Below are 15,623 nucleotides of genomic sequence, written 5' to 3' on the forward strand. Positions count from 1 at the left end.
TACGAAAATCGATTATCATTTATTTGGGGGTTTTTTGACATTTAATAATAAAAAATTATCTTTACAGTATTTTTCAAGTGTTCTATTTCTCTGGAATACTCATTTACGTCTGAGCTCTCTGAAAGCAGGGCAAGAAGAGCCGCATCATCAGCGAATTTAGTGAAGGAGCAACAAGAACTATCGGTTTGAAAATCATTGGTGTACAAAATGAACCACAATGGCGATGTCACAGCCCCCTGGAGCGTCCCTGTGCTAACTATGCGTGCATTTGATATTATATTGTTTACCCTAACCCTCTTAGGTCTCTGGGTCAAAAATTCATTTTCCATAGTATTATATATAGACTAATCTTCAACGCTTTCATTTTTTTCAATAAGTAAATGAAGTTGTTTGGTATTAAAAGCTGATGAGAAATAAATAAAGAACAATCTTACATAAGTGTTCGGTAAGTCCAGATGTTTGTAGACACAATTTAAAATATTTAGGATGGCATCGTCAACACCTTTAACCTTTTGGTAAGCAAATTGTAAAGGATCCAACTTATACAAAGATCATTCAGAAGAAACATTTTAACCAGTTTTTTTTTAAACATTTAGACACAATGGAAGTAAGTGAAACAAGTCTAAAGTCATTCATTTCCTTTGGTTTGGAAACCTTTGGCACAGGTACAATTATGGACGACTTCCAGACGGATGGTATCTCATGGTTTAGTAATGAAGTGGAAAAAAATCTCTAGGAAAGGTTCAGCTAGTTGTTCAGTTGTTAAAATGCAAGAAAAGTCATAATTTTTCCCAAACATTGAAAAAGGTGCAGGTACGCAGTACCGTCACAAAAAAGCACTGTATATCATGGGCGTAGCCAGGGGGGGGGTTTGAACCCAAACCCCCCCGAAATGAAATCCCCCCACCGCAGGGGGGGGGAACGGAATTAAGTGACTGATTTTTGCTTTCATTTTGTATATATTAGGTGAGATTTTAATACTAAATCATCACTTACTTCAACACAGCCGAGAGGGGTTTGAGTTAAAAACCCTCTACCAGGGAGTTTTGAGTTTAAAACCCCCTACTAGGGGCTTTGAGTTTAAAACCCCCTAAAGGGGGTTTTGAGTTTTAAACGCCCTACCAGAAGTTTTTGCAGTTAAATCCCCCTCTTCTATAAAACAAAACAAAAAAATGCAAACAACAATCCCCAAATTCCAACTGCACAGTTAAGGAAGATTTTGATTTTAAAACCCCCTCCAAAATTTACGATAAACCCCCTCTTCAATATAAAAAAAAAAGCAAATCACACACTCAAAATTCTATGAGTGTAGCCAAAGGGGTTTTGAGTTTAACCCCCCCCCCTCCAGTTGGGGTTTCAAGGTAAAAAGTACCTCTTCAATATAAAAAAAAAGCAAATTACACACTATAAAATCTATGAGGGTAGCCAAAGGGGTTTTGAGTTTAAATCCCCCTCCTCCAGATGGTTTTTTCTTTAAAGTTTAAAACCCCTCCAGATGGTTTTGAGTTTAAAATTCCCCTACAGAGCGTTTAGAGTTGAAAACCTCTCTCTTCAATATTATTTCAAAGCACACTACAGTCACCAAATTCTATGATCGTAGCTAAATGTGGTTTTGAATTTTTAAAAAACAAAAAAACTCCAGAGATTTTTTAGTTTAAAACCCCTCAACAGATGATTTGACGAAAAAACTTTCCTTTTTGATATAAAATCTAAAGCGAAATACAGGCATGTAATTCCAAGAGCGTAGTCAAAAAAGGTTACAAATTTCTACCAGTGGCTTGGGCTCCATTAATAAAGTGTGAATAGTCTTCTACCGAAATTGAAAAACACTAAATGTGGCTCAACAAAGATGGCTAAGACAGATTTTAGGAGTCAGTTATAGAGATCGGGTCTAAATCAAAGAAAGCATATGCCGAACTGGGAGTCGAATCCTTAGTAAGGTTGTGACAGAGCGTCGCATGAGGTTTTGCGGGACATGTTCTCCGACAAAATGAATTACGCAAAATAAGAGTTGCGGAAACAGCTAGCCGGAAAATGCGCCGAACGGTGCGAGAGGGTCTAAGTCAGTAAGAATAGCACATTAGGTTTTTGAAATAGAACTTTTTAATAGCAAGATAATGCACTGTAAATACCTCAGAATATGCATTTTGTTGGCTTTCAATACCAGAAATAGTGCTCGGTGGCAGGCTTCGCCCCGCTAGCAAGGGCGGGGAGTCTACAATAAACAATAAACGTCTTCCGAAAGGGTCAGAATGTAATAAAGATTAATTATGTACACACACACACATTTATATATATATATATAATTTTTTTTCCGCCAGGGGGGGGGGGGTTGGGGGGGACCCCCGCCCCGAAAAAAATCCTGGCTACGCCCATGATGTATATATGAAAATATCTATTCTTACAATTGTCACCTGTCAAGCTAGAGTCGTAAGTCTGCACTGGTGACTTTAATCCATGTTTCTGTTGAAGTTTTCGTGTTCGGGCATAAGTTCTTTACTGGTTGAACTGTATTCTTCTGGCAGCAATGGATTAACTGGGTTAATTTGTATTTTCTCCATCTCCACCCCAATGGGAAAAAAATAAAATCGTTATAATAAGCTACTGTAGCGAAGCTTCGGAGTTTTACTGTCTTCCTTTAAAGCCAAGAGAAGATGTCGGAAAAGAAGATGTCAGCTTCATAAATGTGAGACTGTCGTAACAGATCATTTTGATACATAGCATATAGTTCGTCTATCGTGGTTCGATGATGACCACTTTTGTCATCCAGGGGGCTGAGAGCTTTGCACTGGGGTTTTGTGGCTGGTGAGATTATGTGAGCCCGAAATGTTCGGCTGCACACTGGGCAGGTTATTCTAGCTGGAGTTAGTGTCATTGACCTTTCTTTTCTTCTCTGACGCTTTTCTTCTGCCAGCACTGTTCTCTTTTCCTCAGTAATTTGTGCACCAGTTTTCACAGCGCGACGACATGATGCTCTGTCATGTGCTTCTGTCTCCCTGGTGGCTAGGTCAATGCTGAATGCCTTCTGAGAAGCTTTGATGGTGTCCTTAAAGCGTTTTCTTTGACCACCTTGTGAGCGCTTTCCTTCCCTTACTTGGCCATACAAGAGTCGTTTAGGGATTCGGCGGTCTTCCATTCTACAGACGTGTCCTGACCATCACAGCTGGGACTGCATCAGGATTGTGTGGATGCTTTGCAGATCCGCTCTTCGAAGGACTTCAGTATCTGGTATTTTCTCTTGCCATTTTACATTCAGTATTTTTCTTAGACAGGTCATGTGGAATTGATTCAGTTTTGTATTGTATAATTTCTGTATACTGTCCACGTTTGTGAGGCATAGAGCACTGTAGAGAGGATACATAAACAAATCACAGAAGAATTTAAAACAAAATGGGGGGAGCTGGTATTCTCAGAAAGCCACATGAAGGAAAACCAGAACAATTCAAAGCTACTGACAATCCCTCAGACAGCTAAAGAGTAGACATTGGAGAATTCAAATGACACTATTACTACATTAAACCACACACACCAAACGTCTTGCTGACCGACGCCAAAACTGTCCTAAAAAAAGGATACTTAAACAGAGAAGGACTTTGGAAGATCATGTCCGATTTTGGATGCCCAATTAAGTTTATAACTTTGGTTGTGACATTTTCGTATTGGTATTTAAGTCTGTGTCCAGGGGAACTGAGAAGTAACAGCACTAACCAATCGGGTCAAACAATATGGCTGTGTGCTGGCGCTATTTAGTTTTCTTTTCCTCTGGGTTGTCAGATGTATTCAAGAAAAATGTTCTAGTTGATTGAACAAAACGTTTTAAACAGATGCTGGTCTCTTCAATCCCAGGCATCTCGAAACCAAAAGGAAAGATGAAATTAGCAACTGTCTGGGAGATTTGATTGGCTGCGGACCGTGAATTACATGCTTGCTCTGAAACGAATAAATATTTTGGTTGGTCTCCTTCAGACACTGAGTAACTATGTCTATGGTTGGTCTCCTTCAGACACTGAGCAACTATGTCTATGGGGTGTCTCCTTCAGACACTGAGTAACTATGTCTATGGGGTGTCTCCTTCAGACACTGAGCAACTATGTCTATGGTTGGTCTCCGTCAGACACTGAGTAACTATGTCTATGGTTGGTCTCCGTCAGACACTGAGTAACTATGTCTATGGGGTGTCTCCTTCAGACACTGAGCAACTATGTCTATGGGGTGTCTCCTTCAGACACTGAGTAACTATGTCTATGGGGTGTCTCCTTCAGACACTGAGTAACTATGTCTATGGTTGGTCTCCTTCAGACACTGAGCAACTATGTCTATGGGGTGTCTCCTTCAGACACTGAGTAACTATGTCTATGGGGTGTCTCCTTCAGACACTGTGCAACTATGTCTATGTTTGGTCTCCGTCAGACACTGAGTAACTATGTCTATGGGGTGTCTCCTTCAGACACTGAACAACTATGTCTATGGGGTGTCTCCTTTAGACACTGAGTAACTATGTCTATGGTTGGTCTACTTCAGACACTGAGTAACTATGTCTATGGTTAGTCTCCTTCAGACACTGAGTAACTATGTCTATGGTTGGTCTCCTTCAGACACTGAGTAACTATGTCTATGGGGTGTCTCCTTCAGACACTGAGTAACTATGTCTATGGTTGGTCTCCTTTAGACACTGAGCTCTATGGTTGGTCTCCTTCGGACACTGAGTAACGATGTCTATGGTTGGTCTCCTTCAGACACTGAGTAACTATGTCTATGGTTGGTCTCCTTCAGACACTGAGCAACTATGTCTATGGGGTGTCTCCTTCAGACACTGAGCAACTATGTCTATGGTTGGTCTCCTTCAGACACTGAGCAACTATGTCTATGGTTGGTCTCCTTCAGACACTGAGTAACTATGTCTATGGGGTGTCTCCTTCAGACACTGAGTAACTATGTCTATGGGGTGTCTCCTTCAGACACTGAGTAACTATGTCTATGGGGTGTCTCCTTTAGACACTGAGCAACTATGTCTATGGTCTCCGTCAGACACTGAGTAACTATGTCTATGGGGTGTCTCCTTCAGACACTGAGCAACTATGTCTATGGGGTGTCTCCTTCAGACACTGAGCAACTATGTCTATGGGGTGTCTCCTTCAGACACTGAGTAACTATGTCTATGGGGTGTCTCCTTCAGACACTGAGCAACTATGTCTATGGGGTGTCTCCTTCAGACACTGAGCAACTATGTCTATGGGGTGTCTCCTTCAGTCACTGAGTAACTATGTCTATGGTTGGTCTCCTTCAGACACTGAGTAACTATGTCTATGGTTGGTCTCCTTCAGACACTGAGCAAAGATGTCTATGGGGTGTCTCCTTCAGACACTGAGTAACTATGTCTATGGTTGGTCTCCTTCAGACACTGAGCAAAGATGTCTATGGGGTGTCTCCTTCAGACACTGAGTAACTATGTCTATGGGGTGTCTCCTTCAGACACTGAGTAACTATGTCTATGGTTGGTCTCCTTTAGACACTGAGCTCTATGGTTGGTCTCCTTCGGACACTGAGTAACGATGTCTATGGTTGGTCTCCTTCAGACACTGAGTAACTATGTCTATGGTTGGTCTCCTTCAGACACTGAGCAACTATGTCTATGGGGTGTCTCCTTCAGACACTGAGCAACTATGTCTATGGTTGGTCTCCTTCAGACACTGAGCAACTATGTCTATGGTTGGTCTCCTTCAGACACTGAGTAACTATGTCTATGGGGTGTCTCCTTCAGACACTGAGTAACTATGTCTATGGGGTGTCTCCTTCAGACACTGAGTAACTATGTCTATGGGGTGTCTCCTTTAGACACTGAGCAACTATGTCTATGGTCTCCGTCAGACACTGAGTAACTATGTCTATGGGGTGTCTCCTTCAGACACTGAGCAACTATGTCTATGGGGTGTCTCCTTCAGACACTGAGCAACTATGTCTATGGGGTGTCTCCTTCAGACACTGAGTAACTATGTCTATGGGGTGTCTCCTTCAGACACTGAGCAACTATGTCTATGGGGTGTCTCCTTCAGACACTGAGCAACTATGTCTATGGGGTGTCTCCTTCAGTCACTGAGTAACTATGTCTATGGTTGGTCTCCTTCAGACACTGAGTAACTATGTCTATGGTTGGTCTCCTTCAGACACTGAGCAAAGATGTCTATGGGGTGTCTCCTTCAGACACTGAGTAACTATGTCTATGGTTGGTCTCCTTCAGACACTGAGTAACTATGTCTATGGTTGGTCTCCTTCAGACACTGAGCTCTATGGTTGGTCTCCTTCAGACACTGAGTAACTATGTCTATGGGGTGTCTCCTTCAGACACTGAGTAACTATGTCTATGGTTGGTCTCCTTCAGACACTGAGCAACTATGTCTATGGGGTGTCTCCTTCAGACACTGAGTAACTATGTCTATGGTTTGTCTCCTTCAGACACTGAGCAACTATGTCTATGGTTGGTCTCCTTCAGACACTGAGTAACTATGTCTATGGTTGGTCTCCTTCAGACACTGAGCAACTATGTCTATGGTTGGTCTCCTTCAGACACTGAGTAACTATGTCTATGGTTGGTCTCCTTCAGACACTGAGTAACTATGTCTATGGTTGGTCTCCTTCAGACACTGAGTAACTATGTCTATAATTGGTCTCCTTCAGACACTGAGTAACTATGTCTATGGTTGGTCTCCTTCAGACACTGAGCAAATATGTCTATGGTTGGTCTCCTTCAGACACTGAGTATCTATGTCTATGGTTGGTCTCCTTCAGACACTGAGTAACTATGTCTATGGTTGGTCTCCTTCAGACACTGAGTAACTATGTCTATAGTTGGTCTCCTTCAGACACTGAGCAACTATGTCTATTGGGTGTCTCCTTCAGACACTGAGTAACTAAGTCTATGGGGTGTCTCCTTCAGACACTGAGTAACTATGTCTATGGTTGGTCTCCTTTAGACACTGAGCTCTATGGTTGGTCTCCTTCGGACACTGAGTAACGATGTCTATGGTTGGTCTCCTTCAGACACTGAGTAACTATGTCTATGGTTGGTCTCCTTCAGACACTGAGCAACTATGTCTATGGGGTGTCTCCTTCAGACACTGAGCAACTATGTCTATGGTTGGTCTCCTTCAGACACTGAGCAACTATGTCTATGGTTGGTCTCCTTCAGACACTGAGTAACTATGTCTATGGGGTGTCTCCTTCAGACACTGAGTAACTATGTCTATGGTTGGTCTCCTTCAGACACTGAGTAACTATGTCTATGGTTGGTCTCCTTCAGACACTGAGTAACTATGTCTATGGTTGGTCTACTTCAGACACTGAGTAACTATGTCTATGGTTAGTCTCCTTCAGACACTGAGTAACTATGTCTATGGTTGGTCTCCTTCAGACACTGAGTAACTATGTCTATGGTTGGTCTCCTTCAGACACTGAGCAACTATGTCTATGGTTGGTCTCCTTCAGACACTGAGCAACTATGTCTATGGTTGGTCTCCTTCAGACACTGAGTAACTATGTCTGTCGTCCCGAGACATGACGTTAAACTGCGCTCCTCTTTCCTTAGCACTTTTGGAGCTCAAAAGTGCCCTACTTCTTTTCTATCATTGTGTCTGCCTCCTCTTTTCCTAAGTCTGCCTTCATTGATCATCACACTGTCTCCTTAACTTTAAATTCTCACTACGTCCTAGACCAGTCCGTTTGCCGTGGACTGCGACGGGTAAGGGGGGATAAAGAGATCCTGGTGTTTGAGTGGTGGCTATCTGAGGATAAACCACAACAACACAATACTTTGGCTCCAAGTTCCCCTAGACCTGAGACCCAGATGGCCCGCTCTGGGTCAACCGGCTGGTCATGCCGAGCTACCAGCATGTCCGATTTAGCAGCTGACTGAGTATAGCACCTGTGTAGCCCTGGCGGGCTCATTCTGGACATCCGAATGGCCCGTCCCCTTGTTGGACTCGATGGCGGGTGGGGAGCACAGGTGCCGAATTAACCAAAATATATATGGACAAAAAAACACACACAAAACTACTTGCCCCAGACCTATGTCTGGGCAAGAAACGACGAATTGACGATAAAAAAGAGGAGGTCCCAAAAAGCTGTGCCACCTGGCCATCATTTCTGGTCATTAGATGCACAGAGGAGGGAAAAAGCCTGACCAAGTTGAGCCCTTTTATTATCTATAAGGGACTCAAGTCAGTAGTGGGAGAGCCCAAGAGTGTGTCTAAGCTACACAAAACAATGGAACTCCTTGTAGAAGTAGACAGCAAGACACACTCTGATGGGCTTTTAAGATGCAGAAGACTCTGTGATCTCCAAGTGGAAGTCATGCCACACAAGAGTCTGAACACCAGCAGAGGTGTAATCAGCTCTAGGGACCTACTGGAATGTTCCGAGAAGGAAATAGTGGAGGGCATTGAAGGAGTCACCCATGCCCGGCGCATTACCAGGCGCAGGGAGGGTGAGGAGGTCAAAACCGCCACTATTATCCTCACATTCGGAACTAGGACACCGCCAGAGTATGTGAAGGCAGGATACCTACGAGTTCCAGTGAGGCCCTACATACCTAACCCCATGAGGTGCTTCAAGTGCCAGGGTTATGGACACGGCGCGGCAGTCTGCAAGAGGAACACTGTGTGTGCCAGATGTGCTGGAGAGGGTCATGAGGACAAGGGCTGCACAGCCCAGTTCAAATGCCCAAACTGTCAAGCTGGCCACTCAGCCTACTCCAAGGACTGCCCTGTGTGGAAACAGGAGGTTGCCGTGCGGAGTACAAGGCAAGAAACGGATGTACCTTTAGCCAGGCGAAATCGGCTGTACTGGCCCTAACCAAGGGCCAATTCGGCTTGACAAAGACCTACGCCCAGGCTGTTGCTAAGAAAGGAAGATCCATAGCCACACAAACGGACACATTGACCCCACCACCCCCTCCTCCTCCCCCAACTCAGAATAAAACACCGTTAAAGAACACACCTCTGAAAAACAAGAAAGCCCTGTTGTCATGCTAAAGAACAGGTTCTCTGTGCTCGCTGATGAGAGCATGGAGTCTGAGCAGCATGTCAAAACCAATACTCCGGGAGAACCCGGAGACATCATGTCTGACACAGGTTCTCCTAAGAGAACCCAGCCAGACACCCCAATCTCTACCGAGTTAGAGGTTGACCAACTCCCTAAGGGGAGAAATCAAAGCGGAGAGGATGCCCGAGGTGAGAGAGGAGGAAATAACCTCCGCTCTAACCAGAGGGATCTCCCCTCTCCAGAGAGAAAGACTTCCCCCAAAAGGGGGTTGTCCTCCTCTCCATCCAAACCCAAGAATAAAAATACCAAGGTCACTGGAATAAAGGGAAACCCCTCCGGGGGCCTCCCAAGGCCAAATAGCTCCAAGTAGGTCATCTAGAATAAGCCATGGATTCCAGAATTGTACAGTGGAATTGTAGAGGCCTCAAGGCCAATTACGAGGAAATGCAGCTACTGATGGACTCTGAGACTCCTGTAGCTGTCTGCTTACAGGAAACATTTCTGAAAGATTGCATCAGCTTCCGAAGCTACCGTGCTTACACCAAGAATGTTGAGGATGCAGAGAGAGCATCAGGTGGAGTCTGTATCCTTGTGAAGGATAGCATCCCCCATGAGAGGGTAGAACTACAGACCACACTACAGGCCGTAGCAGCTAGGATAACCCTTCACAAGGTTATCATTTGCTGCAGCCTGTATCTACCACCAGGCGCTCCATTAAACCGAACAGACATGGAGGACCTATTGAAACAACTCCCCCGGCCTTATTTAATCCTTGGGGATTTCAATGCCCATAACACCATGTGGGGATCCAACAATACCGACACAAGAGGTCGTATGCTGGAGGATATCTTCCTCCAACATGATTTATGCATACTTAATGATGCATCACCGACCTACTTGCACCCAGGAACTGGATCATTCACATGCATTGACCTCACCGTATGCGTCCCCGGACTTCTGGACGATTTTAAATGGTCAGTTAGCAATGATCTACGGGGAAGTGATCACTTCCCAATCATCATTACTAACAATCTCCCTTCATTGGGACGACCTCAGCGGTGGAAACTGAATAAGGCCGATTGGGAACAATTCCAAAAAAGATGCTCTGAGGATATCACAGAAAATATCCTCCATGAACAGAACCCAGCTGATACCTTTGCTAGCAAGCTACTAAGTATAGCCAGGAAAGTTGTACCCCTAACCTCTGCAAATCCAAAACGGCCTAGCAAACCATGGTTTGATACAGCTTGCAAAAGTGCTATTGGTGATAGGAAAAAACGACTGGCTGCATTTATAAAGAATCCTTCCCAGGAAAACCTAAAGCTATTCAGGATAGCTAGAGCAAAGGCTAGACAAACCATACGGTCAGCCAAAAGGAATTCCTGGAGAAGTTTTGTCGGCAGTCTGGATGCCAAAACTTCTGCTAGAGCGGTTTGGAAGGCAGTAAGGCGAATCAAAGGGAAAGAATCAAATGCAATAGGGCATTTGAAAAACCAAGGACGAACTGTCACGTCCCCCAGAGAAATAGCTGACTGCCTTGCATCCTCAATAGCAGAAAAATCATCCACTGCACACTACACGCCAGAGTTCCAAAAAGTCAAAACCAGGGAGGAAAGACACCCCATTGATTTCAGGTCAGAGAACAATGAAGACTACAACAAACCGTTCTCGCTTGAGGAACTGAGGGAATCGCTGGACAAGTCACATGACACAGCGCCTGGAGAAGACGAAATCCATTACCAGTTCCTCAAGCACCTTCCCGAACCCTCATTGGCAGTCCTACTAGGGGTCTATAACTGTGTGTGGCAAACAGGCGCTTTCCCAAACAGCTGGAGGAAAGCCACAGTTATACCGATACCTAAACCGGGAAGAGACGGCTCTGACCCAGCTAACTATCGACCAATAGCACTAACAAGCTGCATCTGCAAAACCATGGAAAGAATGATTAACAGTAGGCTGGTCTGGTACCTGGAAAGGAATAAAGTGATCTCAAACTACCAGTGCGGATTCCGGCAGGGGCGGACAACAACTGACCACCTGGTAAGGCTGGAAGCTTATATTAGAAATGCATTACTCAGAAGAGAACATCTAGTAGCTATATTCTTCAATATAGAAAAGGCCTATGACACAACCTGGAAACATGGCATTCTACGTGACCTGGCGCTTATGGGGCTTAAGGGACACCTTCCCCGTTTTGTGGAGGAATTCCTGAAAGATCGAAAATTTCAGGTCCGAGTGGGCAACTCCGCTTCTGACACTCATGACCAGGAAATGGGTGTACCCCAGGGCAGCATTCTGTCAGTCACCCTGTTCAACATTAAAATAAATAGCATCATAAATGCGCTGTCCCCTGGCATAGAGTGCTCTTTGTATGTTGATGACTTTGTCATTCTTACTTATGGGAAAAACATGAACACCTTAGAAAGGAAATTACAGTTATGTTTAAACAAAATTCAGGGTTGGGCAAACTATAATGGTTTCAAATTCTCAGACTCCAAAACAGTTAGTATGCATTTTTGTAATCTAAGGGGACTCCACCCAGACCCTGAACTATTTATACACAAAAAGAAGATCCCTGTCGTGAAAACTACAAAATTTTTAGGCCTCACCTTAGATTCCAAATTTAATTTTCTCCCCCACATTAAGGAACTTAAGAAGAAATGCCAAAAGTCATTAAACATACTAAGAGTACTCAGCCATACGGACTGGGGAGCTGACAGAGATACCTTGCTGCTGCTCTATCGGAGTCTAATTCGATCCAAGCTAGACTACGGATCCATAATATATGGAGCAGCAAGGAAGTCGTACCTAAAAATACTGGAACCAATACAAAATGCTGCCCTGCGTCTCTGTCTCGGCGCGTTTCGTACATCACCTATCCCAAGTCTCCATGTGGAGGCTGGAGAACTCCCCATGGATATAAGAATGAAAAAGCTTGCAATGCAGTATATAGTCAAGCTAAAATCCAACCCCACGAACCCTGCTTTTGACTCCATATTTAACCCCACAGAGGTAGAATTATACAATCGAAGGCCTAACGTCATACAGCCGTTGGGCCTTCGAATGAGAGAACCCATCCAAAATTTAACCCCACCCATTGACCAAATCTCTAAAATAGAAACCCCTCAGAATCCTCCTTGGCTAATGAATAAACCCAAATTAAATTTATCCCTCCTTAATTTCAAAAAAGAAAATACAGACCCAAGCATACTACTAAGTCCACTTTAGGGAACTGCAGGAGAGCTACGGAGATTGTGGCACCATCTACACAGACGGATCCAAAATGGAGGGAAAGGTCGCGTGTGCCTGCTCCTTTCGGAACAAAACAATCTCCCGTAGACTCCCCGATGGCTGCTCTATCTTTACGGCCGAATTGCACGCAATGTTGCTTGCACTTATGGCCGTAAAAGCATCAGAAAGGAGTAAATTTATAATCTGCTCCGACTCCAAATCTGCATTGCAAGCTTTGGGGCGGATGAAGACTGACATCCCATTGGTACATAAGAGCCTGAAGCTGTTGGACCAAATAACAGCCGACCGTAGGGATGTCACCTTCATCTGGGTCCCCTCCCATGTTGGCATTGAGGGAAACGAAGCCGCAGACAGAGAAGCAAAGAGAGCCCTAAATCATGCGGTGTCAGGAACCCAAATTCCCTACTCGGACCTGAGACAAAGTATTGCCTCTGCCACCTATCGAGAGTGGCAGAACCGATGGGAGGCTGAGACTCACAGTAAACTCAGGCAGATTGTGGCGGATGTCAGGTGGCGGCCCACATCTAAGGGTCTGACAAGGCGTGGTAGCACAACCATGTCCAGACTTAGGATTGGCCACACCTACATCACGCACTCTTTTGTACTGAAGAGAGAGGAGCCCCCACTTTGCGAGTACTGTGACTCTCGCCTCACCGTGGAACATATCCTCGTTGATTGCCCCAGATACCAGGATGTCAGGGCGAAATATGTTAGAGCCACTAATCTAAAAACACTATTTAATAATGTCGACCCTGGGAAGGTACTGGGCTTTATTCGGGAAGTGGGGCTATCTACGAAGATCTGATTTCTGAATTTGTGAACATGCACTATTTACATTAGATTTTTACCAAATATTTAAATTTTTACTACCTTTACTATTTTAACTGTGAATAGACCTTGATTTTAATTATATGACTGTATAGAATCTGGCCCTTGTTGTTTAGAGAGAGAGTGGTCCTTAAGGGACTGCAGGCACGACATGGCCTAAATTGTGCCGATGTGCCTCAAATCCAAAAAAAAAAAAAAAAAAAAATCAAATGGTCCTGAGACGTAAGCGAGCCCGGAGGCTTGCTGAACGGAAGGGTACCCCTGAAATCCGGCGGGAGTACAATCGGCTCTGTAGAGCCACGAGTGAACTGGCCCGATGCGTCCGGTCGGACCATTGGAACGCTGCCTGCGCCGGGATGGATCTTCGGGATACCTCGAAAGCCTGGCGTCTTCTGCGAAACCTAGAGGCCAAAGATACAGCGCGAACGGCTGCCCCTCTATTGTCACCCGGAGGGCCGGTCTCGACGGTAACCAAAATGGCCGGCTTGTTGAATCGACATTTTGCCAAAATCAGCAAGCCCGAAAAGAAGTCTGCCATGTCCAAAGCCCTCAACAAAGAACGTAAGAGGCTCGAGAGGGAGCCAGATGAGCCGGAAAGCCAAGCAACGTGCAACGCGCCCTTCTGTCGTGCTGAGCTGGACAGAGCGATAGCTAAGTGCAAAAATCGAAAAGCTCTGGGGCCAGACAAGGTTACCCCCGAGATGGTAAAACACCTTGGGGGCATTGCGAGAGATAAACTCCTGGAGTTTATGAATCGAACCTGGGCAGAGTCCAGACTGCCCGGGGCCTGGAAGAGTGCTGTCATTGTGCCAGTCCTTAAGAAGGGAAAAGACGCGACTAGAGTCCGACAGACCCATTTCACTAACCTCAACCCTTGGCAAAGTTGCTGAGCGAATGGTTAACGAGCGGCTAGTTTGGTGCTTTGAGAGTGCCGGTATCCTGGCGCCAGAACAGGCCGGCTTTAGGGCAGGCTTGAGCCCGATCGACCAGGTCATGACATTCGCACAGGAGCTGGCCGACGGGTTCCAGAGGTCCGAGAGCACATACGCGGTGTTCATAGACCTAAAACAGGCCTACGATCGTGTGTGGAAGCAAGGCCTCTATCTTAAGCTAAGAGCTATGGGTGTGCGGGGCAAGATATACAATTGGATACAATCCTTTCTGTCTGGGAGGAGCACACGTACAAAATACCAGCACTCCCTTAGCAAGCCAAAACAACAACTCAATGGCCTGCCTCAGGGCTCTGCCCTGTCCTGTACACTTTTCATAGCCTTTTTTAATGATTTGCCCAGCTCACTACGGTCCAAAAAACTGCTATATGCTGACGATATTGTCCTCTGGTCAACCGGGAAGAAAGCCGACCAAATTCAGGCGGCACTTCAAGCAGACCTCCATACCATCTCCTCGTATTGCGACAAATGGCAGATTCAGATAAACGTTGCCAAAACGACCTGGTCCCTGTTCAGCCTAGGAATCGACATCCTTAAGGCTCCATTCGAGCTTCAACTCGGTGGGCTGCGACTCCAGCGTGAAAATACGCCAAAATATCTAGGGGTGACCCTGGATAGAAAACTGTCAATAAGCCAGCACGTCCAGGAAGTTGAACGAAAAGCCTCGGAGAAGTTAGCGTTACTAAGAAAGCTGGCCAGCACAAAGTGGGGTGCCAAAGCTGACATGCTACGCACATTGTATCTAGGGGCAGTCAGATCACAAATTGAATACAGCTATACAGTTCAAGTATACGCTAGTAAAACTGCCCTCGAATCACTCGACCGGGTACAAGCACAGGCTCTACGGTTCATTTGTGGCACCTTTAGGACCCAACAAACGCTGCTGAAATCTTTACAAACGTGGCACCTTTACATCTTAGGAGGGAGAGGGCAGTACTTACGGCCTACGAGCGCTAGAAAAGGGGCGACTCTAGGCTACCCACCTCAATTTTAGTGCGACAGTGGAGAGAGAGGAACCGCATTAAAATGCGATCGTTCCTACATATAGCGGCCAATTTGTCAAATTCAGCTGGACTCTCCACTGATAGAATCCCTATTAGGAGAATCAGTACGTGCCCTCCGTGGAGGAGATTTCCGGCCCCACAAATAAACCTGTCCCTGTTAGGGCAAGAGGGAGCCACCAAGAGGCGATTAACACCTGCCATTCTCCATAATTTGGCATCCATAACCATAAAATCCTACCCATCAGATGCCATATTCTGTTATGCCGATGGGTCGGTAATGAGGGACCCCGATAGATCGGGGTATGGGGCCCTTATTGTCTACCCCGACCGGACTGAACCAGATAGGCTCTCTGGTCCATGCGGCTACGCTGCATGCTCCATGGATGCCGAACTTACAGGGATAACTAGGGCGTTCGAGGCCATTAGGGTCCGAATGCTCCAACGCGAGACTAGCGCCACTACGGTGGTGTTGGTCACTGACTCTCGCTCCAGTCTCCTAGTTATGGGTGGCGGCGGGGGAGGGTCGCCCGTAATAGAAGAGGCAATCGGCGCC

General features: G+C 45.5%; 1 protein-coding gene across 1 annotated transcript; it reads left to right on the forward strand.

Annotated features, from left to right (window-relative positions):
* The first annotated feature begins 13,325 nt into the window (after positions 1-13,325).
* On the forward strand, positions 13,326-14,006 carry LOC129925948 (uncharacterized). The gene has a single exon (XM_056027550.1). The coding sequence runs from the start codon at positions 13,326-13,328 to the stop codon at positions 14,004-14,006; it is 681 nt and encodes a 226-aa protein (XP_055883525.1).
* Positions 14,007-15,623: the final 1,617 nt, after the last annotated feature.

This window comes from Biomphalaria glabrata, chromosome 4 (assembly GCF_947242115.1).
Source record: "Biomphalaria glabrata chromosome 4, xgBioGlab47.1, whole genome shotgun sequence".
Classification (NCBI taxonomy): Eukaryota; Metazoa; Mollusca; class Gastropoda; family Planorbidae; genus Biomphalaria; species Biomphalaria glabrata.